Genomic DNA, 26,612 nt, shown 5'->3' with positions numbered 1-26,612 from the left:
TTTTCTCTGTGAGGTATTGGATGGGTTAAACAAAAGGTTTCAAATGCTAGGCATATTTTTTGATTTAACTAAGGCGTTTGATTGTGTTGATCACAAAATATTGCTCCAGAAGTTGGACCAATACAGAATACAGGGAGTAGCTAACAATTGGTTCACCTGTTACTTTAGCAACAGACAGCAAATGGTCATTATTCACAATGTTGAGAATGGCTGTGATGTGGGGTCTGAGTGGGGAACGGTCAAGTGGGGGGAGGGGGGAGGGGGGCAGGGATCAGTGCTGGAGTCACTCCTGTTCCTTATTTATTAATATACATGATATGCCCTCTAGTATTACGGGTAGCTCTAAAATATTTCTGTTCGCTGATGACACTAGCTTGGCAGTAAAGGATGTTGTGTATACATTGGTTCAGTTTCAAATAGTGCAGTTCATAACCTAAGTTCATGGCTTGTAGAAAATAAACTAATGATAATCACAGTAAGACTCAGTTTTTATGGTTTCTAACACACAATTCAACAAAACCTGACGTTTTAACTTCTCAGAATGGGCATATGTTTAGTGCAACTGAACAGTTCAAATTTATAGGTGTTCAGATACATAGTAAACTGTCATTGAAAGTCCACATTCAGGATCTCATTCACAGACTTAATGCTGCCATATACTATTCGAACAGTATACGAAGTAAGTTATCATTCGACACAAAAATTAGTCTACTTTGTTTGGACAATAAGTGGTGAAAGTTCATGAACCTCTTGTTGACCCCTGTTCACGAGTCTGAGTATTTTGCCATTGGCCTCCCAATACATATATTCCTTACTGTCATTTCTTGTTAACAATATTAGCTTATTCCCAAGAATGAACAGCTTTCACTCAGTTAATACTTGGCAGAAATCCAACCTGCATTTGGATCAGACTTCCTTAACTCCTGTGCAGAAAGGTGTGCAGTATACTGCTGCATCCATTTTTGATAAGCTACCACTCTAATTCAAAAATCTTAGTAGTAATCCATGCACTTTCAAATCAAAACTATGGAGTTTCCTGATGTGTCACTCCCTCTATTCTGTCGAGGAGAGCCTTGAAAAATTAAGCTGATTTGTGTTGTATTGTTGATTGTGTTTCCTTAAACTTATAGATAGACTTTTTTGGGGTTCTTAAACATTTATCTGTTATTACTTTTATGTTTTAATTTCATGTACTGACACGTTCCATGACCTTGGAAATTTGCTCCTCAGTTTGGTCCTATGGAACTTGATGTGTAAATAAATAAATAAATAACAGAAGGTGTAAAACTAATAACTCATCTTATAACTGAGGCCTTGACTTATTGATAGGCACATAAATGAGACTGGTAATGTTGCTATCTTCCAGACAAATCCCTCTTCAGAGCTTATAGAATACACATACACATACATACTTATATACAAATACTCTTGCACAGCTGTACTGTCCCTGCCAACTATTTTGTGCTGGTGCTGCAGCTTGACTGGGGTGAGGAGTTGTATCAAGTGGAGTGGGCAGAGGGACAAGGGAGGGAGTGGGAGGGATGGTCGTCTGAGAGGGAGAGGGAGACTGGAATAGAAGGGAGAACCGATAGAGGTAGTCAGGGTATCCTCTGCCACACACCGTCAGGTGGCTTGCGGAGTATGGATGTAGATGTAGATAGATGTAGAGTAGGCACACTGGATAGGCATGTTGCAAACAGTGAGCTTGTTCTGGCTGCAGGCAATGTGAGTTGTGCACAGTGGATGTGATGTGTAGGAGTGGATTGAGAGTGAGAGATATAACAGAAGAAAAGGGGGACTGTGGACAGCAGGTGTGGGTGCAGTATGAGAGAGGATAGGTTCATGGGGCAAGGACGAATGACCATGTGAGGATGGTAGTAGCAGATGTTGAGACTGGGGTTACAGAATCGAAAGCTATATTGTAAGGACAAGTCCCATCTACATAATTCAGAGAAGCTAGACTTGAGAGTAAGGATTTAGGGTAAGGATCCATATAGTACAGGTTATGAAGCATCCATTGAAATGGAGCAGTGGTTTACGCTACTAGATGGTCAACTCTGCTTGTGACCACAGTTTGGTGAGGGCATTCATTCAGCTGGACAGCTGGGTGGTGGTCATGCCCAATGAAATATTGTGCAAAAGTTAATACTGAATTAGTATACGATGTGACTTTTCACAGGTTGTCATGCCACTGATCTGAAGTTGATTGTATTGGGTGGATGCATCTGACAGGTCTTGCATTTGGGTCTTTCACAATGATAAGTGGTCAAAGCCCTTGAAAAGGATATGGTTAAGTTGTTCCAGTATGGGATGATATTAGGTGATGAGGAGGGTGCTCCTCTGCAGTTGGTTCATGGGGATGTTGAGAGGTTTATGTGCATATGTGGATACAGCACAGGAAATCTGTTTGCAAGCTATGTTTGTGTGGTAATGTCTGTCTGTGAAGGTGTCATTAAGACCTTCAGCACATTGGGTAAGGAATGCTCATAACTATAGATGCACAATCCATGGATAGACAGACTATGTGGAAGGCACTTTTTAATCTGTAATGAATGACAACTATCAAACTGCTGGTATTGCCAGTGGTTAGTGGGCTTCAGATGTACAGAGGTTTGTCTGGAGTTACTGAAGAGGTGTGGTGGTGACACACTGGTCTGTGGAGGACCAAATGAAGTTCATGGGAGGGAAAACATTGAGGCTGCAGAGGAATGACAAGAGAGTGTGCTTTGCCCTTGGTCCAAATCATGAAGATATCATCAAAGAACCTGAATCAGACAAGGATCTAGATATTTTTGGTGGTTTGGAAGGCTTCTTCTATATGGCTCACAAATAGGTTGGCATAGAAGGGTGTCATGTGGGTTACCTTGAGTATGCCACAAATTTCTTTGCTTATTTTGCCGACCAGTGTGGCCAAGTGGTTCTAGGCACTTCAGTCTGGAACCAAACGATGGCTATGGTCGCAGGTTTGAATCCTGTCTTGTGCATGGATGTGTGTGATGTCCTTAGATTAGTTAGGTTTAAGTAGTTCTAAGTTCTAGGGGACTGATGACCTCTGCTCAGAGGCATTTGAACCATTTTTTGCTTATTTTCTTCTCAAAGCAAAAATTTGTATGTGTAAAGATGTAATTTGTAATTTGTTGAAGGAATGAGGTGGTGGATCTGGAGCTGGTAGGACATTAGGAGAGGCAGTGCAGCAAGGCCATGGACATGGGATATTTTTGTGAGTAGAGAGGTGGCATCAGTAGTGACTGATTAGGGATGGAAGTGGTAATGGGGTGGGGATGGTAGAATGGCAGTGAAGGAAGTGGTCCATGTCTTTGATATGGGAAACTAGACTGTGGGCTGTTGTTTGGGAATGTTCATCAACAAGAGGTAAGATTCTTTATTTGGGGATTTTTGAAAGAAAGTTGAAGGTGGATATGTGTGGACAGTTGGGATTAGGAGTGAGATGGATTTAAAGGAGAGATTCTGATTTGGACCCAAGGATTTGACTATTAACTGGGGGTCACGTTGGACTTGTGGGATGGGATCACTATGCTAGAGCTTGTAGGTTGAAGAGGCAGACAATTGGTGAATACTTTGTGTAAGTTAATCACTGCAGTTCATGACAATAGGGATGGGGACTTCGTCTGCAAGAAGGATAATTAAATCATCATCTCTCTTCAGGTTGTGAATGACTGTTCTTCCCTTCATTGGGAAGTTTGTGTTCTTAGGAAAGGGCTTAAAAAAAGGAGAGTGAGACCAAACTGTAGGTAAGAAATTTGTGGGGAAGGCAACCATAGGGCAACTAGGTGGGAGTGGAGAAAGTTCATGGTTGCACAGAAGTATGAACTGGGACAGGTAAGATTCATTGTTGGATTTTGGTTACCTTTGGTTGGAGAGGTTGGTGGCAAAAAGTGTTTCCACTGTAGAAACTGTGAGAAGGGGAGTAGGCCTTTGGCAAGTCCATATCGCAGTCCTCCTGGCCACAACTTCCCTTAGCCCCTGCATTGCACTCATCTTTAACCATGCCTCATGACTCCAACCTTATGCATAATCCACCAATACCCTCTTCTCTGTAGCCTATGTCTTCCACTGTTCTGTCTTCCCTTTCGAATTCACATCTTTACACCATCAGTATTCCTGTCTTGTGGGTCTGTTGACTCTTCCACCAATGTGTAAGCTACCATTCTCTTCCCTTCCTTATTACTCATTTGCCTCCTCCATTCTCCACAATTGCTCAACCAAGCTGAACTTCAATACTGACACATTTAGTCAGCTGTAGCACTGTGGCCACACACATGTACCCATATATATTGGGCTCTGGAAGAGGATTCATCTGAAAGCTACCAACACTTTTATATCTGTCTCAGTCTTGCTTGTGTACCTTTTGTTAACTCAGCATTTCAACTATACAGTGAATTGTTACAGTTATTGCTTTGATATTTATGTTCTACCAAGGAATTTCCATTACCATATTGAAATGATATGGTATGAATATGCAAAACAATGCTATCACTTACTTGTTTTGCTGACAGGCAAAGATATCATTGTAACTGGTTCCTAATAAAAAAACTCTCCTTCTAGGTAACATTACAAAGACAATTGAACCAATGACAAAAAAGTTCAATATTTGACTGTAGGCTTTCCCAGCATAAACTATTGATGAAGTTTTCTCAGGTCTCCAGTCGGGTGGTAGCGTTGATATCTCGTGATGTTTCAGAAAGTGTCAAGATTGATCAAAGTGAGATTCGAGTTCTGTCTCATTTTATACAGAGATGCTGATGGGTTCCATACACAAACTACATTTCAAATTGCTAATTGGCTTCACAGCTTTGATATGTGACTGAGTGAACATCTGTACATATTGTGGTAATTTGACTTCCTCCCTTGTCTTGCTGCTGTTTGTTCATAACTGTACTTCAGTAATCTTTGCACTAATCCATTGTCCTGGTCTTATTCCTTCCTTTTCCAAAATTGAAATTTTCTGTCATAACTCATATACTATTAATAATTTTCATTCTGTCTTCAATTAATACTTTAGTGTGAGTAATAGGTAACCGGTTTACTTACCTTTCTTAAATTATAACGTGAAACATTCCCATCCTTTGAATAAAATACTAGAGGTTGAATAGGAACTTTCCTGTCAGCAGAACCTTCCTTCTCAGTGAGATTAAACCTGTAAGCAAAAAGAAGAAATACAATGCAGAAAACAATGCAGCAATACTTGACAGTAAAATTTTGACTGTGTGAAGTTGAGAAAGCAGCTTGCCTGAGCAACTGTATTGCAAATTTTGTTATACCAACATAATCCTATCTTCTCCTATTTCTTGTGCATAAATCTTTTCCAAAACACCCATCACAAGTGTCTGAGTAATGTTACATGATAAACAAGTTAAAAATTTCTCTCAAAGTAACTAGCAACTTTTCTCTGAATGTGTTTTTTCTGAAGATCAAGGTAGTTGTACCTTGCTTATATTACATCAACTTCTCTGCTCATCAAATGCTTTGCTCTCACATGCTTCATATACTTTCATCATATAGTTCCCAAATCTGTTAAATGACATATTACAACAATTATTTGTTCTGTCTGTGGATATAAGTGATAAATTTGAAGTCTGAGGTAATCATCACTTGCGCTGAAGTTACTGCATTTTTCATTTGTAGCTTCACCTGTAAAGTGAATCACTTTAGAATCTTCCTGTGATTTTCTATAACCATTTTAAAGGCTTTGTTTTCTTTCTGTGGTTACAAGGCAGCTGAATAATTTTTGGTATTCAGTAAGGACACAAAATGGTGCATGCTTAGAAGAGGAACTATATATTTTCCTCCCATCCTATCTAATCATTTAGAAGTGAAAATCATGGTGAACAAAATGCTGTATATATTGTTCTTGGTCCACTACCATATGAACATGTTTCCACTGCAACATTTTTTGAACATATATATTGTTAGACCAATTTTATTTCCACCAAAACAGTAAAATTTACAGTTATTTTTAGAAATATTTAACACAGTATTGACACAGAGAGGTGTGACGGATTTAGAAAATGTGAGATATAGAAACAGCTTATGTTGAATGTTTCAAAGTCAAATTTACAAGTGGTGTCACTTTGGTTTCTGCATATCTTTATTGACTTTTATATGGTATTCAATATTTAGATTTTATTTCCTTTCAGATAAATGCTAATTAAAACCACATACAAAAAACAGTGAAATACTATAATACTGGTAGCCCAGGGCTACTTAATCATGTGGTCTCTTGTCATATCTTGTCTGTTATGCTGTTACAATTCCACAAAATTAATATTAGGAACAAGACTACTACAATCAAGGTATGACAGAAGTTCATTTGAACTGCAATAACTTATAAAACACATCAGCTTGATCTGTCTCTTGGAAAGGCAGGTCTGTCATAAGCCAAAACAAAGGGGGCATGATTAAGAAGTAACAGACACCTCATTAAAAAAAAATCAAAACTTCAAAAACTTCGTCCAACTGAACCACTTAGTAACATGCTGTAAGAGCCTCATGTCAAAATGCAGAGTTATAGTGAAGGCCGAAACCCATAATGCAACTGATGTTAACTGCTTCTCAGCTAAGCTAACCTAACTAACTTGTTCTGTTTTGTACACGTTAACACTGCCTAACAAAAAAAGTGCAACATTCAGAAGACATGATCAGTCATCCATGGAGTAATGCATTCTTGCCAAAGGGTGAGATTATAAATAGCTGGGCATGAATCAGGAGTTGTTAGTTACAGATCAGTAGCAGTTAGTTGAAGACCAGTTGCACTTGAGTTTCAGTTATGGTTGGCCAAGAGCACAGACTATGTAGAAGACCATGTGATATGTAACACACAGGAATACTATAAGAATTGTTGAGAACTGTATGCTATGACAAAAGAGAGAAATTATAAAGATAAACAGCCCAGATTTTTAGGACCATTTCCTTCATGCACTCAATGATTTGTGTCCTTGTGTTTTACAGAAACACAAGGCACCATTTTTTGATATTATAATGATACTGTATCTCCATGTTTAATAAAATTCTGCAGCTTCTCAGAGACGTACCACTTATAATTTACTTAACAAAATTTTAAACTTTGAATATTTCCTTTAAAAATCCAAACATGAAAAATCTACTGAGCATCATAATGTTTCGAAAATTTGGGGCTTCAGTCTTATCAAAAGATAAGCCCAAAATTTTGAATTATTACAAGATATAAATATTGTTGGATGTCTTGAAACTGCATCATAATTAATAATTAATTATGGATATTTAAACTAAACTACATACTTTCTCAGAACCATGAACAACTGGTCTATAAACACATGTATTTTTGTATGGCAATGACACTATGATGTCTTCGGATTCTGATAGCTTTTGAATTAATTAACTTTAAGTAAAAAAAATTACTCCACAGTGTTTGTGATTGGATAAAATGTATCTGCAGTACTAAGAATATTAAATCCTGTATCAAAGGTGAAAGTTGGTAAATTTGTATATAATTATAATGCAGTCACAATTCTACTCTAGTGTGGAAAAGATAATGACTAAAATAACTTTCAGATGATGTGTCACTACCATGAAACACAGCTCGATTCAACTTAGACCACACATAGTAAGAACTGCTCCAATATAGTACAGAAGGTAACTAAAAGAAATACACAATGGAGCAAACAGAAATGACACTTTAATTGAAAGAATAATCATCCTGACATCACCATGATTTATGATAGTCCCCTGGACATTACAGAAAGTGGGACATGTCTCTTAATATGGTGTGTGATTACCATGGATGGCAACGCATATGTTCTTGCACGTTGGCCACAAGATCGGTAAGGAGTTTTTGTGGTAGGATATTCCCTACCTCTATTTGTACAGTTGACTACTGCTGGATGGTCACTAGTGCTACAATACATTCCCAAATATATCCCACGTGTGCTCAATGGAATTTAAGTCAGCAGAACGGACAGGCCAATCCATTTGCCAAATATCCTCTTGTTCTAAGAGCTCCTCCACCTGCACAGTTCGATGAAGTTAGGGCTGAATGCCAAGATGCACATGAAGAACAATTACACTGTCATTGCAATATCGCATTTATGGGATGCATTGGGGAGACTAACTGCGATTATTCCAAATCACCAATGACAATCCAGCAATCCAGGGGAATGGAATGCCCTACCACAAAATCTTCTTACTAACCTCATGGCCAACACAGGAGCACATTGCAGAGCATACACTTGTCATCTATGGTGACCATACACCCTATTAACAATCACAATATGCTTTTTGTAATGTCCATGTGACCATACAAATCAGGATGACTTCAGAGTAGTTATTGTCTTTTAATACAAGTGTCACTACTGTTCATCTCACTGCATATTTCTTTTAGCTACTTTTGTCACTATAGTGTAGCAGTTCTTTCTATGTATGGTCCAGGTTTCATCAAGCTATAGTACTTGGCAGTGAAACATCATGCAAAAGTTACTTTCATCCTTAAGTTTTGAACATAAATGTATATTTATGATGACAAGATAATGAGGAGTTCATGTTAAATGACTGGATTGAACCTGCTTCGTTTTACACCGATTGCAGAAATTACATTGAGGATCTGTTAGATACTTTCAGTGGCATCTACAGCAGCTTGTATAGGCCTATAGAAGAATGACTTCTTGCTGTAGCAGAAGAGATGCAAGTATTAAATGGAAACAAGACCTGGACAACATTTGAATGAGATACAAACAATAGGGCTATTGACATTAAGTAACTTTTTAATGTGAAACACAATTATGCAGATAATATTAGTGGTTATAAAGCTAGACTATTTGCTCACTGTTGTTCTCAAAGAAAAGGTTTAGGTTGTAATGAAACATATTCTCTATGGCAAAACTCTGAAAACATTACTTACTCTTTTAAATCATGAAAAATTGATTGCAAATCAAATGGATGTAAAAGGTGTTTTTCTTCAAGGAAATTTAGGTGATGAAATTTATGTAAAAGTACCAATAGGATTCACTGTAGAACCAGCTACTGCAGGTATGCTAAACAAAGTAATTTATGGTTTAAAGCGGACCTCAAGATCTTCAAATATATTGTTCAATAAGTTTGTTATGGAACTACATTTTGTTCCAGGAAGTGCTGATGGACATCTGTATACTTACAGGAACCTAATAACCAAGGTTTACATTTTGTTATATGAACATAACATTATAATTTTATGCGAAGAATTCAAATCAGTTTAGAAACCTTCAACTGTGGGATGTGTTTTGATTTCTCCGTATAAAATTGTGTGCAAAATTTAGTTGATAATTAGAACAGTTGTGGCGCTTATATTAAAGGAACACAACAGGAAAAATAACCACTGGATTTAGAAGTTATTTTTGATTGACATTTACCGTACATGATGCAGAAATGCAAAAATCATGATCAGTGTTATAAACTTGTAAGAAACTTACTGATAATTCCTCTGGGTATGATTTATTTTGAAACAAGTTTCCAAACACAAGCTCACAAAAATTCTTACAACACTGGTGGTGTGAGAGGGTACATGTGTGACTAAAATAGTGACTTCTGATGATGCAGGCAGTATGAAAGGTGACTTATGACATACAAATAGCCCATTAGTTTGTTATATATTCATCTTTGGTGATGGAGAGCCTCTGACTTTTTGTGTTCATTGAGTGTATATATATTTATTGATGTAAAGTGTACCTAATGTATTGTTCTTTCTTTGGAGAATAAATTAATTAAAACTAAATTCATTGCTTGCAACCACCCTCTGCTACCAGGTTTTTCTTCTTAAATAAGTACATAAAATACAATTATGCTTCCAAGATGAAACCATGATGATTTTTATTGTTGATAGTGATTTGTAGATGTATCTATCAGTGGCCACTACAGAACCAGTCTTTTCTGGATATCAGGTTTCTCCAGTACTTATAATAGATTTTATGTTTATTGTTGTTGTTGTTGTGGTCTTCAGTCCTGAGACTGGTTTGATGCAAATCTCCATGCTACTCTATCCTGTGCAAGCTTCTTCATCTCCCAGTACTTACTGCAACCTACATCCTTCTGAATCTGCTTAGTGTATTCATCTCTTGGTCTCCCTCTATGATTTTTACCCTCCATGCTGATCTCCAATGCTAAATTTGTGATCCCTTGATGCCTCAGAACATGTCCTACCAACCAGTCCCTTCTTTTTGTCAAGTTGTGCCACAAACTCCTCTTTTCCCCAATTCTATTCAATACCTCCTCATTAGTTATGTGATCTATCCATCTAATCTTCAGCATTCTTCTGTAGCACCACATTTCAAAAGCTTCTATTCTCTTCTTGTCCAAACTATTTATCGTCCATGTTTCACTTCATACATGGCTACACTCCATACAAATACTTTCAGAAACGACTTCCTGACATTTAAATCTATACTCAATGTTAACAAATTTCTCTTCTTCAGAAACGCTTTCATTGCCATTGCCAGTCTACATTTTATATCCTCCTTATTTCGACCGCCATCAGTTATTTTGCTCCCCAAATAGCAAAACTCCTTTACTAACTTTAAGTGTCTCATTTCCTAATCTAATTCCCTCTGCATCACCTGACTTAATTTGACTACATTCCATTATCGTTGTTTTGCTTTTGTTGATGTTCATCTTATATCCTCCTTTCAAGACACTGCCCATTCCATTCAACTGCTCTTCCAAGTCCTTTGCTGTCTCTGACAGAATTACAATGTCATCGTCGAACCTCAAAGTTTTTATTTCATCTCCATGGATTTTAATACCTACTCCGAATTTTTCTTTTGTTTTCTTTACAGCTTGCTCAGTATACAGATTGAATAACATCGGGGAGAGGCTACAACCCCGTCTCACTCCCTTCCCAACCGCTGCTTCCCTTTCATGTCCCTCGACTCTTATAACTGCCATCTGGTTCTGTACAAATTGTAAATATCCTTTTGTTCCCTGTATTTTACCCCTGCCACCTTTAGAATTTGAAAGAGAGTATTCCAGTCAACATTGTCAAAAGCTTTCTCTAAGTCTACAAATGCTAGAAACGTAGGTTTGTCATTCCTTAATCTTTCTTCTAAGATAAGTCGTACGGTCAGTATTGCTTCATGTGTTTCAATATTTCTACGGAATCCAAACTGATCTTCCCCAATGTTGGCTTCTACTAGTTTTTCCATTCGTCTGTAAAGAATTTGCATTAGTATTTTGCAGCTGTGACTTATTAAACTGATTGTTTGGTAATTTTCACATCTGTCAACACCTGCTTTCTTTGGGATTGGAATTATTATATTCTTCTTGAAGTCTGAGTGTATTTTGCCTGTCTCATACATCTTGCTCACCAGATGGTAGAGTTTTGTCAGGACTGGCTCTCCCAAGGCAGCCAGTAGTTCTAATGGAATGTTGTCTACTTCCGGGGCCTTGTTTCGACTCAGGTCTTTCAGTGCTCTGTCAAACTCTTCACGCAGTATTGTATCTCCCATTTCGTCTTCATCTACATTCTCTTCCATTTCCAGAATATTGTCCTCAAGTACGTCGCCCTTGTATAGCCCCTCTGTATACTCCTTCCACCTTTTCGCTTTCCCTTCTTTGCTTAGAACTGGGTTTCCATCTGAGCTCTTGATATTCATACAAGTGGTTCTCTTTTCTCCAAAGGTCTCTTTAACTTTCCTGTAGGCAGTATCTGCCTTACCACTAGTGAGATAAGATTCTACATCCTTACATTTGTCCTCCAGCCATCCCTGCTTAGCCATTTTGCACTTCCTGTCGATCTCATTTTAGAGACTTTTGTATTCCCTTTTGCCTGCTTCATTTACTGCATTTTTATATTTTCTCCTTTCATCATTTAAATTCAACATTTCTTCTGTTACCCAAGGATTTCTACTAGCCCTCGTCGTTTTACCTTCTTGATCCTCTACTGCCTTCACTACTTCATCCCTCAGAGCTACCCATTCTTCTTCTACTGTATTTCTGTCCCCCATTTGTGACAATTGTTCCCTTATGCTCTCCCTGAAACTCTGTACAACCTCTGGTTTAATCAGTTTGTCCAGATCCCATCTCTTTAAATTCCCACCTTTTTGCAGTTTCTTCAGTTTTAATCTACAGCTCATAACCAATAGATTGTGGTCAGAGTCCACATCTACCCCTGGAAATGTCTTACAATTTAATACCTGGTTCCTAAATCTCTGTCTTACCGTTATATAATCTATCTGATACCTTCTAGTATTTCCAGGATTCTTCCATGTGTACAAACTTCTTTTATGATTCTTGAACCAAGTGTTAGCTATGATTAAGTTATGCTCTGTGCAAAATTCTACCAGACGGCTTCCTCTTTCATTTCTTTGCCCCAATCCATATTCACCTACTATGTTTACTTCTCTCCCTTTTCCTACTCTCGAGTTCCAGTCACCCATGACTATTAAATTTTCGTCTCCCTTCACTACCTGAATAATTTCTTTCATCTCATCATACATTTCATCAATTTCTTCATCATCTGCAGAGTTAGTTGGCATACAAACTTGTCAAAAGCTTTCTCTAAGTCTACAAATGCTAGAAACGTAGGTTTGTCTTTCCTTAATCTTTCTTCTAAGATAAGTCGTAAGGTCAGTATTGCTTCACGTGTTCCAATATTTCTATGGAATCCAAACTGATCTTCCCCACAATAATGCATTCACTATGCTGTTTGTAGTAGCTTACCTGCACTCCTACTTTTTTATTCATTATTAAACCTACTCCTGCATTACCCCTATTTGATTTTGTATTTATAACCCTGTATTCACCTGACCAAAAGTCTTGTTCCTCCTGCCACCGAACTTTACTAATTCCCACTATATCTAACTTGAACCTATCCATTTCCCTTTTTAAGTTTTCTAACCTACTTGCCCGATTAAGGGACCTGACATTCCATGCTCCGATCTGCAGAACGCCAGTTTTCTTTCTCCTGATAATGACGTCCTCTTGAGTAGTCCCCGTCCCGAGATCCGACTGGGGGACTATTTTACCTCCGGAATATTTTACCCAAGAGGACACCATCATCATTTAACCATACAGTAAAGCTGCATGCCCTCAGGAATAATTACGGCTGTAGTTTCCCTTTGCTTTCAGCCGTTCGCAGTACCAGCACAGCAAGGCCGTTTTGGCTAGTGTTTGAAGGCCAGATCAGTCAATCATCCAGACTGTTGCCCCTGCAACTACTGAAAAGGCTGCTGCCCCTCTTCAGGAACCACACATTTGTCTGGCCTCTCAACAGATACCCCTCCGTTGTGGTTGCTCCTACGGTACGGCCATCTGTATCGCTGAGGCACACAAGCCTCCCCACCATCGGCAAGGTCCATGGTTCATGGGGTGGTTATGTTTATTAAGGATTTCTACATTATGTTTATTAAGGATGTAGAAATGACATGATATTTTTAAAAGCAAAATATGTTTCATACATTTTGAGATATACACCCTGAAATGCAATGAAAAATTTCACCCAGACCTTGGATGACTTTGTACCACACTGCAAACACCATGTTTCTGGGTAACCGATCAGTTCTGGAATTGCATTTCTCAAGCATGAGGTGTGTCTGAATGTGTATTCAAAGGAAATATTATCCACCTGTTTTCAAAATGTATTTTATTATATAAAGTGCACAAATCAAAATTAAATAATCACAAATTACACTCCTGGAAATGTAAAAAAGAACACATTGACACCGGTGTGTCAGACCCACCATACTTGCTCCGGACACTGCGAGAGGGCTGTACAAGCAATGATCACACGCACGGCACAGCAGACACACCAGGAACCGCGGTGTTGGCCGTCGAATGGCGCTAGCTGCGCAGCATTTGTGCACCGCCGCCGTCAGTGTCAGCCAGTTTGCCGTGGCATACGGAGCTCCATCGCAGTCTTTAACACTGGTAGCATGCCGCGACAGCGTGGACGTGAACCGCATGTGCAGTTGACGGACTTTGAGCGAGGGCGTATAGTGGGCATGCGGGAGGCCGGATGGACATACCGCCGAATTGCTCAACACGTGGGGCGTGAGGTCTCCACAGTACATCGATGTTGTCGCCAGTGGTCGGCGGAAGGTGCACGTGCCCGTCGACCTGGGACCGGACCGCAGCAATGCACGGATGCACGCCAAGACCGTAGGATCCTACGCAGTGCCGTAGGGGACCACACCGCCACTTCCCAGCAAATTAGGGACACTGTTGCTCCTGGGGTATCGGCGAGGACCATTCGCAACCGTCTCCATGAAGCTGGGCTATGGTCCCGCACACCGTTAGGCCATCTTCTGCTCACGCCCCAACATCGTGCAGCCCGCCTCCAGTGGTGCCGCGACAGGCGTGAATGGAGGGACGAATGGAGACGTGTCATCTTCAGCGATGAGAGTCGCTTCTGCCTTGGTGCCAATGATGGTCGTATGCGTGTTTGGCGCCGTGCAGGTGAGCGCCACAATCAGGACTGCATACGACCGAGGCACACAGGGCCAACACCCGGCATCATGGTGTGGGGAGCGATCTCCTACACTGGCCGTACACCACTGGTGATCGTCGAGGGGACACTGAATAGTGCATGGTACATCCAAACCGTCATCGAACCCATCGTTCTACCATTCCTAGGCCGGCAAGGGAACTTGCTGTTCCAACAGGACAATGCACGTCCGCATGTATCCCGTGCCACCCAACGTGCTCTAGAAGGTGTAAGTCAACTACCCTGGCCAGCAAGATCTCCGGATCTGTCCCCCATGGAGCATGTTTGGGACTGGATGAAGCGTCGTCTCATGCGGTCTGCACGTCCAGCACGAACGCTGGTCCAACTGAGGCGCCAGGTGGAAATGGCATGGCAAGCCGTTCCACAGGACTACATCCAGCATCTCTACGATCGTCTCCATGGGAGAATAGCAGCCTGCATTGTTGCGAAAGGTGAATATAGACTGTACTACTGCCGACATTGTGCATGCTCTGTTGCCTGTGCCTATGTGCCTGTGGTTCTGTCAGTGTGATCATGTGATGTATCTGACCCCAGGAATGTGTCAATAAAGTTTCCACTTCCTGGGACAATGAATTCACGGTGTTCTTATTTCAATTTCCAGGAGTGTATATGTATAAAAGGGAAACAAACCACACTTTTTGAAATTAGGTAAATTAGTAAAGAGATCACATTGAAAGTACAACAATGATTACCAAAGTCATATTACAGCTTTCCAATAGACATGCCTTCTTATTTCAAGTAGAAGTTGTGGAGTACCATCTGCACAAATTATATTCAATTATTACAAAGTTCAAGTTAATTCCCTTCACATTTTTTTGAATGTCACTGCCAAAAGCTGTTATCTGTGTATTTTAGGAAGTGCATTAAATCTGTATCTCATAACTGTGTCTTCACATCTAATACACTACCATTGTACTTCCTCTTGATTATAGAGTATCTTTGGATACCCACTTTTTCAGTTCTGATGAGATACAAAACTGTATTACCATGATGAAGATTAACATGATGCATAACTAACATTTCTTTATACCACTGTAATGTGCAATAAACCATTTGGACCATGTATATTCTCAAATTTATCTTACCATTTTTTTGATCTTATTTGAAATGTTTTAAACTTCAACTGTATAATAAGTCTTGCTAACACAATTAATCCACGTGATTTAAAAATCAAATTTCATAAAATTACTGTACTACAAAAAGATATATTTTTTGTTTATGTCAATAAATGTTATCATAATAGTTCCATTGTGCTGTTGAGGAAATGTCACTTTTTGTAAATTATTTTCAATTTAATGTTCTATGTTCTATGTTTCAATCTTAGTATGAATATATCTTTATTGATGTACTTCAGAACTGTTAACTGGGTATGGTTGGGTTGCATGTCGTGTGTGACAGGAAGAAAGGAAGGAGAAATGTAAAGTTTTTCTGGAGTTATGTACAAATGGAGTGTATTTCACTGTGTGAACATTGCAAAATTTATGGCAGCAAGGTATCCAGGACTATTAAATATGAAAATTACATATGAATCAGCTTTGTTGTCTACATTATTCTACAAACATGTCAACCTATAGGACTTCCAGACCTACAAAAGAACCTGGCTTCCAGACAGAAGAAGTTCAAGCAACAGATTTAAGGAGATCCTCGAGAAACAAGATGAATATTTTCTCTTTAAAACTACCACTAGACCTAGCCAATAATATTTAATTACTGCATGAACAATAATTACAATTAACAGTGTATGTGTAACAAAGGAGGTTGTTAAACCATGAAGATGGTTAATAATCAAAACTTGGTGTAAACAGCCAGCCATTAACTACTGACTCAAACAAAATAATGTCATTCTGGTATGACAAACAATTATCTTTGGTCAAACAATAATAAAAATCCCAGAATGAGATTTTCACTCTGCAGCGGAGTGTGCGCTGATATGAAACTTCCTGGCAGATTAAAACTGTGTGCACGACCGAGACTCGAACTCGGGACCTTTGCCTTTCGGGGGCAAGTGCTCTACCAAGTGAGCTACCGAAGCACAACTCACGCCCGGTACTCACAGCTTTACTTCTGCCAGTACCTCGTCTCCTACCTTCCAAACTTTACAGAAGCTCTCCTGCGAACCTTGCAGAACTAGCACTCCTGAAAGAAATTTTCCTCCCAAAAATTTTCATACTACCAACAGTATGTACTTTCTTGTCACCAGCAAGAAGGTTTGAACAATCCCTCTTCCCTGGATTCTCTCTGGCACTCTGCCTAGACGTTAAAAAGTTGCCATTTTCAACTCTTTCTTCTGTTCTAGTGTGATTTATGAGTGGATTTTTCAAGTTTTGCTTCACACCCATTTCTGGTCTCTAATTTAAATCTCTCACTTACTGCCAGTTATTAGAGAAAGATTATGTTCCATTGCTAAAAATGCAACTGATCCTTGAGTAATATAATTGCCTGCCAGAAGCTTGCCTATTATCATCTACTACACATCTGTGAAAGTAGCTGGATGCTTTTCTTATGTTCAGAATATTGAGCCAAAATAAACTAGTGCTGCCTGAACTGAAACCTTTCTAAAATTCAAACAGGTGCTGCAGTGTCACTGGTATTTGTTTTAAAACAGATGGCAAACAGGAAATTCAAAATTTTCTCACCAATTTTGACAGGAACAAAGTATATTAAAAATTAGTCTCAATGGAAAAATACTACGCATCAGGATCAGTCTCACTCCAACTGGCAGTATTGAATTTCATATCAAAATAGTAGTTCTAATATATGATGGCTTTATGCTTATCTTTGCAGAATCACAGTTATCTACATATAACAAAATGATATTTAAACTCCTAACTTCGTCTCATTGTATGCTCTAATGATGTCATTGTTCATGTTTTGAACAGTTCCACTTAAGAAAGCAACTGCAACTTTCATATACTTGGGAAAACCTCAATCAAAACATTAAGTTCTGAAGCAAAAGAGTTTACAAACTTTTTGAAGATACCATCAAGGCTTTAAAACTTCATCTAGATTTGATTAACATTTGGCAATAAAAGTATCCTGACTGTAACAATTTTATCACTACACCTTCAATGTCTGAGAAATAAAGAATAAAATAGTATCACAAAGTTAATTCGAAACATTACTTTGAATCTGTGAAAAATGATTGTATCTGAAAATTAGAAACATGAAGAGTGGTGGTAATTCAGTATATATTCCACATCTGAAATTTAGTGCTCACAGCTGAATAAATATACTTGTTTCATAATTTTTTTAAAATTTTTGTATAATGAGCCTTTCTACACTGTAGAGAAATTAATGAGAAGAACTTAAATTTACTTTTCATATACTGCTATTACAACTGATAAATTGTATTAAATTATCTGCTTGCAAATTAGATATGAAAACGTACCTGTGCCTCTGTATTTCTGTATATTTAAAAGGTTTAGGATTGCCACCACCCCATATTCCAAGGTAGTAATCAGCAATTGATGAGTGGAAGTAAAAGGCCATGTTCATATTTTTGAAGTAACGCTCTTTCGCTGTATCACGAAACTGTCTGAAATGGTAAACTTTGTTAGTATTAATGAAACTCTTTCTCCTTATAATGACTGAGCACACTAGAAAAATTATTGATGTAATTACTTATCATTACATTTTGTGTGTCTTAATACAATGGAGGATTGTAAAGATTTTGTTGTAAGGCAAAAGTAACTACATATGACACTGCATTCCAAGTTACCAAAGAGTCACAACTACCTCTGTTACTTAAAAGCTACTGTTCAGCAAAAATGAGAAAAGAAACATTTATTCAGATGTAAGATTATCATTCACCAAACAGGCAAAATTCTGAATTGTCAATAGATTTGCAAAATGTAGAGATGACTCCTGAGCAGTTTTCAAAGAGTTAATCTCTTTCTAATCTGTAAGTTTAAACATCAACACACAGACATTTCTTGTGCCACTACAAGAGTGATGAGTAGCATTCTACAGTGAAGAAGACAAAAAGATCGACTGAAACATGTGCTGGTGGGACTTTTCGATCCGTATGGTTTAGGTAAGATAACTAAAAAGAGATCTTTCTATTGAAATCAAGAGTGTTGTTCAGGCCTGTGTACTCTACAAATGGGTGTCTGAGTTCTTCTTAAACAATGATCACTAATGTATGTGAACAGTGAACTGTTGGACATACCCATGAAACTGTAACATGCATTCTCACTAATTCATCAGGTGATAGAAATCAGAAGCCTTTGAACAGGACTTACACATGTTGAGCTAAATGGGTCATGGGTCTTGCCAAGAACTGTTGTGGTAGGTCAACATTGCAACTCTATTGATGGATGAATATTTAACATTAAGAAAATGACAGCAGAATGAAAGGCTGTTTAGGAGGAAACAAGTCCTAGTTACTAGAGAAAAAGAACACTCATTCTTAAACATCACAAAACTTGCTTATCAGAATGGTGCAGATAGAAGCCTACAGGTATTCAGAATATCTTCTTCAAACAAATTACCATTGTTGGAACATAATAAATAACTGTGTGGTTCATTTTCAGCATGAAAATCAATCTGTCACATTCCTGGAAACACTAAATGCTTAACACATCATCATGGAATTGATCTGTAACAAGTCATTAGCCATTTGCTTGTATAAAACAACCTGGCAAATATTTTCAACAAACTACAAAAGCTTGTTCATAAAACTCTTATCCTTCCTTCATTTACATAGTTGAATCAAACATAAGCTTAGTAATCCAGAGTGAAGACTTTGCTGCTGCTTTTACTTGATCAATAAGTAAAAAGAAAATTATGCTTATGATACATACATTCCCTGTCTCTTTATATGAAAAATTTTATGTTGTACGCAGCAACTGAAACTATGTTCCATAATTATGTAATGGTTTGACCAAATTATAGCACTAATTTTAATAAGAATACTGTGATATTATATGCTGCTGAGCAAGCTCACCTGTGGTACCAGTTCATAACACTGACACCATCAGCTTCTCTTTCAGACAGATAATTTGGCAGATCATTCCGAATACGTGTCCACAACAGAGGAGGTATTCTTCGAACAGGTGGAAGATGATACTGGTAGACATCATCAAGTACCTTATCATCTAGGGAAATCAAATCTTCTAATTCAGATTCTGACAGTCCACTTTTAGCAGCTGTTATGTAGGCCAAAGCATGGAATACCAATATGCGACCATGCTGTGGAATATTTCTTGTATTGTACAAACAGTAAGATGGTGAAAAAGCATAAAAATAGATGTAATGGAACACTTCCCACAGTAAAATTGCATCACCGTACGTGTTTAAACCTGCAATCATGTTACACATATTTGTGTTTCTTTAGCATGACCCATAAAGAAACTAATAAATTATTTGTACAAAATTAACCATTGTTTACATCAATGACATTCACAACCTGCACTTCACCTTTGCCATAATCCAAATGACAGGAACATAATTCAAATATACTGTGAAGTGTTAGTATTTTCTCTAATAGACTTAGTGTTAGTTCTTAAACTTGGTGAGACTAATGTCACCACACCTTCTTCAACTGACATAAAATTTTGCACTGATAAAATTACTTTAAAGATGAAGAATAAATAACGATTATCATACATTAATTCTATGTACAATGGAATTCTACTGATTATTAATCAAACATTATCAATAGAAATCAAAATACAACTATTTTGGAATCAAATAGCTGCTCTTAGTTGGAAATTAAATATTATATGCAATACAAGTGTTCTGGATATTTCTTTCCTTCCTTGATATTCACTAATTATTAAGACTACTTACATTCTTAAGAAGTTAATATCTTTTAGACATTCGTCCAAAATAAACCAAAGTTATAGGTAAAGAAACTAAAGAACATATTTGTTGCTTCAACATTTGGAAAAGCACCACAGAGAGATAAGAAGGGTGTTAATGAAACCCAAATTATGAAAAGAGAAATAACTTACTACAAGCTTGTTACAATTAATACCTAAGCACCTTTTTCTTTGCAACACATGAAAAAGAAGTACAGTTAGCTCAATAAAGTTATTCTGAAATAATAAAATGTCAGAAAACTCATTTGACACTTTTCACGATTTCAGCATTGGAATATATATCATGAAACAACAAGTAATAACAGTCAGATAGAAGTGAACAGTGTTTTGTGAGCATTAACGACAAATATCAGTATTTGTGACTGAAATGCAGAAATTCCTCTCTGAAATCGGCAAATAGTAACAAAATGTAACAGTTGGAATTCTTTATGTAGCATGATGCATAGGGCTGAACTAAATGAATGTTCACAAAGGCGATTATAGATTATGTTTACTCACATAAATTTCCAAATTGAAATTTTGATATATTGCATGAAACTTTCATCACCTTTTTCCTTGGCCTTTATTCCATCTCTTCATAGTGTCTGCATGTTAATTGCGATGTGAATTTGGTAGTGTTAGTGATAGAGGGTGGCCAGATACCCCCCACACACTGCTCCCCTTTCCCCCAGGGACAGAATTTGTGTTTCCCAGCAGTCTGCATGTAGTGCTACCCCATGTGAACCACGTGAACATGTGTGAATATTTTATAAATATTTGGAAATTATATAATTGAGATGAAACGTGGGTATCAGTCCGGTATTCAGCTAGTCAGATGTCAGAATCCACCTAAAAATATTATCCAGGTTGGCCAGCACTTTGGTCCTCATTGTTTATCTTCGATGCAGATTTTATCTGAGGCTGGTGTGCCTTCCTGAATCCAGACATGATAACGCATCCAGCTATCTGGGAAGATAGTATATGGCATGGAACATGACCATATATTCAGTTGGTCAAGAATATAGACACTCAGTTAAAATTTACGATATTCACAAAATGTACAGTTACAAAGTTTCCACATTTGGAAACTGTATCACACGGATTATTCTAGATAGCTTTTGCCTGTCTGGTATTAAACAATGTTTTTCAGAAAATAATTTTTTTTAATCATACACTAAATGCAGAAGGCAGAAATAGTTTTCAAGTTAGGTATAACTATTTGATGCACTAAATAATGCCAGGAATAATTACTGAATGCTTGGACTGAATAGAAAGCCAAATAAATAAGGAGATTTTCTTAGGAGGATTTGAATCTGCAAAAAATATTGTATTTAACAGCAATTTGTCTTCCAAATAATACCATATATTCATTTTTCAAAGAAACTTTCTAATAAATGAAAATGTAGACTTTTTGTTTAAATTATTATAATAGCTTTCTGACAATTATATTATCAGACAATTAATCCTAAATGCTCAAATATATCAGAAGTGTCTTCATTTTGAGAGCTGCAACTAGCAAATTCAATAAACTTCCCAGGGTAAAAACCTTCTTAGCTGGTATCAGACTAAATGTCCATTATCAAGCAACCATCTTGTAGAACATAGCAGCCACTAAGTGTGTAATATTACATCAGTTATACTGTTGTGTAGAAGCTACTTTTCCTGCTGAGTATGCATTATCCAACTTTATATGCCTAATCGTCACTGTGCTGTAAATAATTGTCGCTTGATAACAGATGGAGAGTGCAATATCTATGACAACAACAATGTGATACAGGTGCACACAACACACACACACACACACACACACACACACACACACACACACACACACACATGTGCGCACACATACTTACATATACAGCAGAAATATGGAATCTGAATTAATAGTATTGCCTTATACACGCACAGCAGAAATATGGAAATTAAATTATAGTAATATCACACAAGCAACTCAAAGAATAATGATATCAGACATTTGGGAAAATGAATAAATGTGCATTAATTGGTGCTCTTCAAGAAAATGAGATAAAACCAATCTGAATTATTACAGGGGAATTTCATTGTTCCCTGTTGTGAACAAAATTCGTTCAAAGGCTCTATTAACTTAATCACTGACGTAACTCCTGTTGACTCCAAAGAGGCTTATGATTTGATAGATAGGCAAACATTATTCCAATCCTTACAGGAATTCAAAACTAACAGGAAAGCAAGGGCAATTATGCAACAGACATTAACAGATACAACCTCCAAAGTTAAATTCATAGGTTAAACTTCAGAAGCATTTCAAATCCATACCAGTGTTTGTCAAGGAGATGGACTCTCCCCCCCCCCCCCCCCCCCCCCAATTTAACATAGTTCTGCAAAAAATTATAAAGAGCTGGGAAAATAAAAAAAGGAATCCATCAATGAACTAAAAAGAGCAGAGAATCAATGCAAAGTGCCTGGTTTTCGCAGACAATCTCATCATCCTAACAAATAATAGAGGAGATGCCAAACATGCCCTGTAGAAGCCACATGAAATATCACAGAAAACTGACCTACAAATTTCCTACAAGAAATGTCAGTACATGCAGAGGAAGCCTGCAGATAACCTCCCCATTATAACTTTGTGTGGGGAACTGTCACAAGTCACACACTTTTAATATATAGCAGTTGTCATCCAGCCATCAGGACTGAGCATGATAGACAATCAAGAAAGAATCTCATAATTACAAAAAGCATAGAAGCTAACTTGGAGTCACAACAACAACAACAACAAATCTATCTCTCTAAATGCAAATCCAGGGCATTACAGCACAGTAGTTCCACTGGGAGCACTTTGCACTCTAAAAATTATGGTGATTCGTGGCCACAGAAAAATATGAGAGACTAAAAAGCAGGAAAGGAAAATTCTCAGAAAAATATCTGAACCAGTTTTCTGTGAAGAAATTTGGATGAAGTGGCCGTCAAGAAACATTTACAAATAGACAGAAATAATAATTAGCACCATCAGAAAGAGAAAGATTAAATTTTGAACATAGCCACAGGATGAATAAGAACAGGCTCATGAGGAAAATCTTCAAGACAGCAAACACTAGTAAAAACAAGACAAAATGGACCTCTAAAACACAGGAAGTTATTAAAGAAGCAGAAATCAAACAAGATAACATATGCAATAAGGATCAGTTAAGAAACATTATAAAAAAACACATATTTAAACAAAAAACAAATGGAAAAGAGAATGGGAGGTAAATTGTCAAAAGAATGCCACAGAGGACGCTGGAATTGTATGAAGATAATTTGGGAAGAATGAAGAAACAAGGAAATATAATGACTTCTCAAGTTCAGATGCTCTGTTATTAGGAAAAACAGTATGTAGCATTATATCTGAGAGCGAATGGACATGAGAAATCTGAAACAGAGAATTAAAAATAGATGACTGTAATGAACTTCAGTGATGATAGTTTATAGATTACCTGCTTCTCAATTCTTTCAAACAGCATCATGATTGAATCCATGACAGTTGAAGCCAGATGTGTTTCTTGTGGCTTTGTGTAGCTCCGCCAGCGACAGATTTCAGCAAAGACTAGTTTGACAAATATTGGTAGTGAACATTGGCCGATTGCATTTGCAACAAGCCGCCACTGATAGTTTGAAAGATCCCTATGAGCAGTCTTCATCCACATTCTGAAATACAAAACACTCTGTGTGACACCAAAACATTTTCAACAAATATTTATCTTGGAGATTCAGCATCTGACACATCAGTAAATGAAACATAATTCTCTTAAGTAGGTATGGAAAAAAGGTGGCACTCTTTTTTGTTCCCTATATAGAATTTTGATGATGATGATGATGATGACATCAAGGAAAATTGTTTCTAATCAAGCAGAGCCATAATTTGAAAAAATTTCAATGAATGAGATATTCCCTTACACAAAGAAGTCTATTATGCTGATTGAAAAATGCTGCAAAGCCACTTCTGTCTTTTTTCAATGTGAAACACTAAGTAGACATCATATCCTGACATTTGTTTCCATAAAACTGTTTGAGTGGTTACAAATAGGCCTAGTCTACAGAATTTCTATTTTGTTTTAAAATTTTCCATAATGGAGTGTTTGAATTTCTGTTGAAGTAATAATCATAAAAAATTTGCATCCTATGTACATAAGACACTCTGAAAAAATCATAAAAGTAATCTTAAAAAATAATCATACAACCCAATGTAATTTCCATTTCTTCAATTGTTTACTTCTTATTACAGGATAGACAAAGATTTGTGGGAGCACATTAATTGACTTCAAGGGTTTACAGCACAGATACTTTAATTATGTTTGCCTCTTTTAGTTTTAAACTATGCAAAGTTGAAGATTTTCTACGTTGTGACATTCTGTACAATTAAACATGAGACAAGACATTTAGACAGATGAAACAACAGATTTACTCTACATTACTCTGTTTATACCACAAGTGGCCATTAGATTAAAAAATGCAACCCCCAAGGAGATTATGATAACTATTATTTTGCTAAAAATCAGTACTGTGATGCAAATCTCTTTGCTAAAAGAAATGGCGAAAAAGTATTAAGATATCTAATGTGGATTACATACCCAAAAAGAGTGATACACTGCTATTAGCTCCTCTTTAGCATCTATTAGCTTAAACTACTCATGTAAATTCAGCTTCAAAATAAACAACATACTGAAATATCCTTTAACAGCCAATGTCTAAAGCTTTTATTTCACACAGTTTTAAAATCCTGTTTCTCTTAATCAAGTGATTAAGTAAAATTGTCAGAGTTCAGTTCTCATGAAGTTTGGTTAGATGAACACACTCATGTTCAGAAAAAAAACAGAACAACTTAGATCACTGCAGATATGATATTCACATTCACAGGACATGTACATTAGTATCTACATCTACATCTACATTTATACTCCGCAAGCCACCCAACGGTGTGTGGCGGAAGGCACTTTACGTGCCACAGTCATTACCTCCCTTTCCTGTTCCAGTCGCGTATGGTTTGCGGGAAGAACGACTGTCTGAAAGCCTCCGTGCGCGCTCTAATCTCTCTAATTTTACATTCGTGATCTCCTCGGGAGGTATAAGTAGGGGGAAGCAATATATTCGATACCTCATCCAGAAACGCACCCTCTCGAAACCTGGACAGCAAGCTACACCGCGATGCAGAGTGCCTCTCTTGCAGAGTCTGCCACTTGAGTTTGCTAAACACCTCCGTAACGCTATCACAGTTACCAAATAACCCTGTGACGAAACGCGCCGCTCTTCTTTGAATCTTCTCTATCTCCTCTGTCAACCCGATCTGGTACGGATCCCACACTGATGAGCAATACTCAAGTATAGGTCGAACGAGTGTTTTGTAAGCCACCTCCTTTGTTGATGGACTACATTTTCTAAGGACTCTCCCAATGAATCTCAACCTGGTACCCGCTTTACCAACAATTAATTTTATATGATCGTTCCACTTCAAATCGTTCCGCACGCATACTCCCAGATATTTTACAGAAGTAACTGCTACCAGTGTTTGTTCCGCTATCATATAATCATACAATAAAGGATCCTTCTTTCTATGTATTGCATAAATGATCAGCATCTGAACCATGTTGGCCTCAGGTTCAAGGTCAACATCGATATTGTGGTGCAGCATCACCTACCAGTAAAATGTGCCTGTGGCTCTTGTTGTCAATATAAACTGAAGGTACTGAATCAGTATGACTTGAGCAGTTGTGCAGGACACCTCACAGAGGTATGCGTGAACCATACCATCAAACCTTTGAGTTTGAAAGAGGGTCGATTATTGGCATGAGCAAATGTCATGTATCTGGGAAATTGCTGCTCATGTGGGACAAAGTGTTTTGGTAGTGCAGTGGGTAGAAGCAGAATGGTTCATGGCATGCCACAGGACACAACAAGATGGATCAGGCTGCACCATCCAGACCACCACCGAGAAGATTGACACTTCATCCAAATGGCATTGCAGGACAGATCTGCATCTCCTCAACTCTAGCACAACAGTGGAATGGTGACAATACATCGCCATTTATTACAGCAACGGATTGTCACCCCTGGTAGCCATTTATTATGGCATGTGTTACTTGTGCACCGTCCATTTCTCCACCTACATTTGACAAATGTGCAGAAACATGCTAGACGACAATTGTGTATTGAACAACATCACTGGGGACAGGAATGGCATCAGATAATGTTTTTGGATGAATCCAGGTTCTGTTTGTTTAAAACTGATGACCATATTTTTGTTTGCCACAGACAGGGGGAGTAGAATCACAGTGAATCCATTCACATAAGACATACAGCATCAACTCAAGGCCTTGTGGAGTGGGCTG

General features: G+C 37.7%; 1 protein-coding gene across 1 annotated transcript in view; it reads right to left on the bottom strand.

The window, feature by feature from the left end:
- Positions 1-26,612, bottom strand: part of LOC124722253 (NACHT and WD repeat domain-containing protein 2) — a 312,786-nt gene that overhangs the window by 172,817 nt on the left and 113,357 nt on the right. Inside the window, exons 11-14 of the mRNA XM_047247442.1 lie at positions 23,724-23,934; positions 19,410-19,654; positions 17,853-17,999; positions 5,053-5,158 (exon numbers count right to left, since the gene is read on the bottom strand). Of these exons, the coding sequence (XP_047103398.1) occupies positions 5,053-5,158; positions 17,853-17,999; positions 19,410-19,654; positions 23,724-23,934 (709 nt within the window). The remainder of the gene's footprint in view (positions 1-5,052; positions 5,159-17,852; positions 18,000-19,409; positions 19,655-23,723; positions 23,935-26,612) is intronic.

This window comes from Schistocerca piceifrons, chromosome X (genome assembly GCF_021461385.2).
Source record: "Schistocerca piceifrons isolate TAMUIC-IGC-003096 chromosome X, iqSchPice1.1, whole genome shotgun sequence".
Classification (NCBI taxonomy): Eukaryota; Metazoa; Arthropoda; class Insecta; order Orthoptera; family Acrididae; genus Schistocerca; species Schistocerca piceifrons.
The sequence above is the reverse complement of the archived record's forward strand: the minus strand, read 5'-3'. Positions and strand labels throughout refer to the sequence as shown.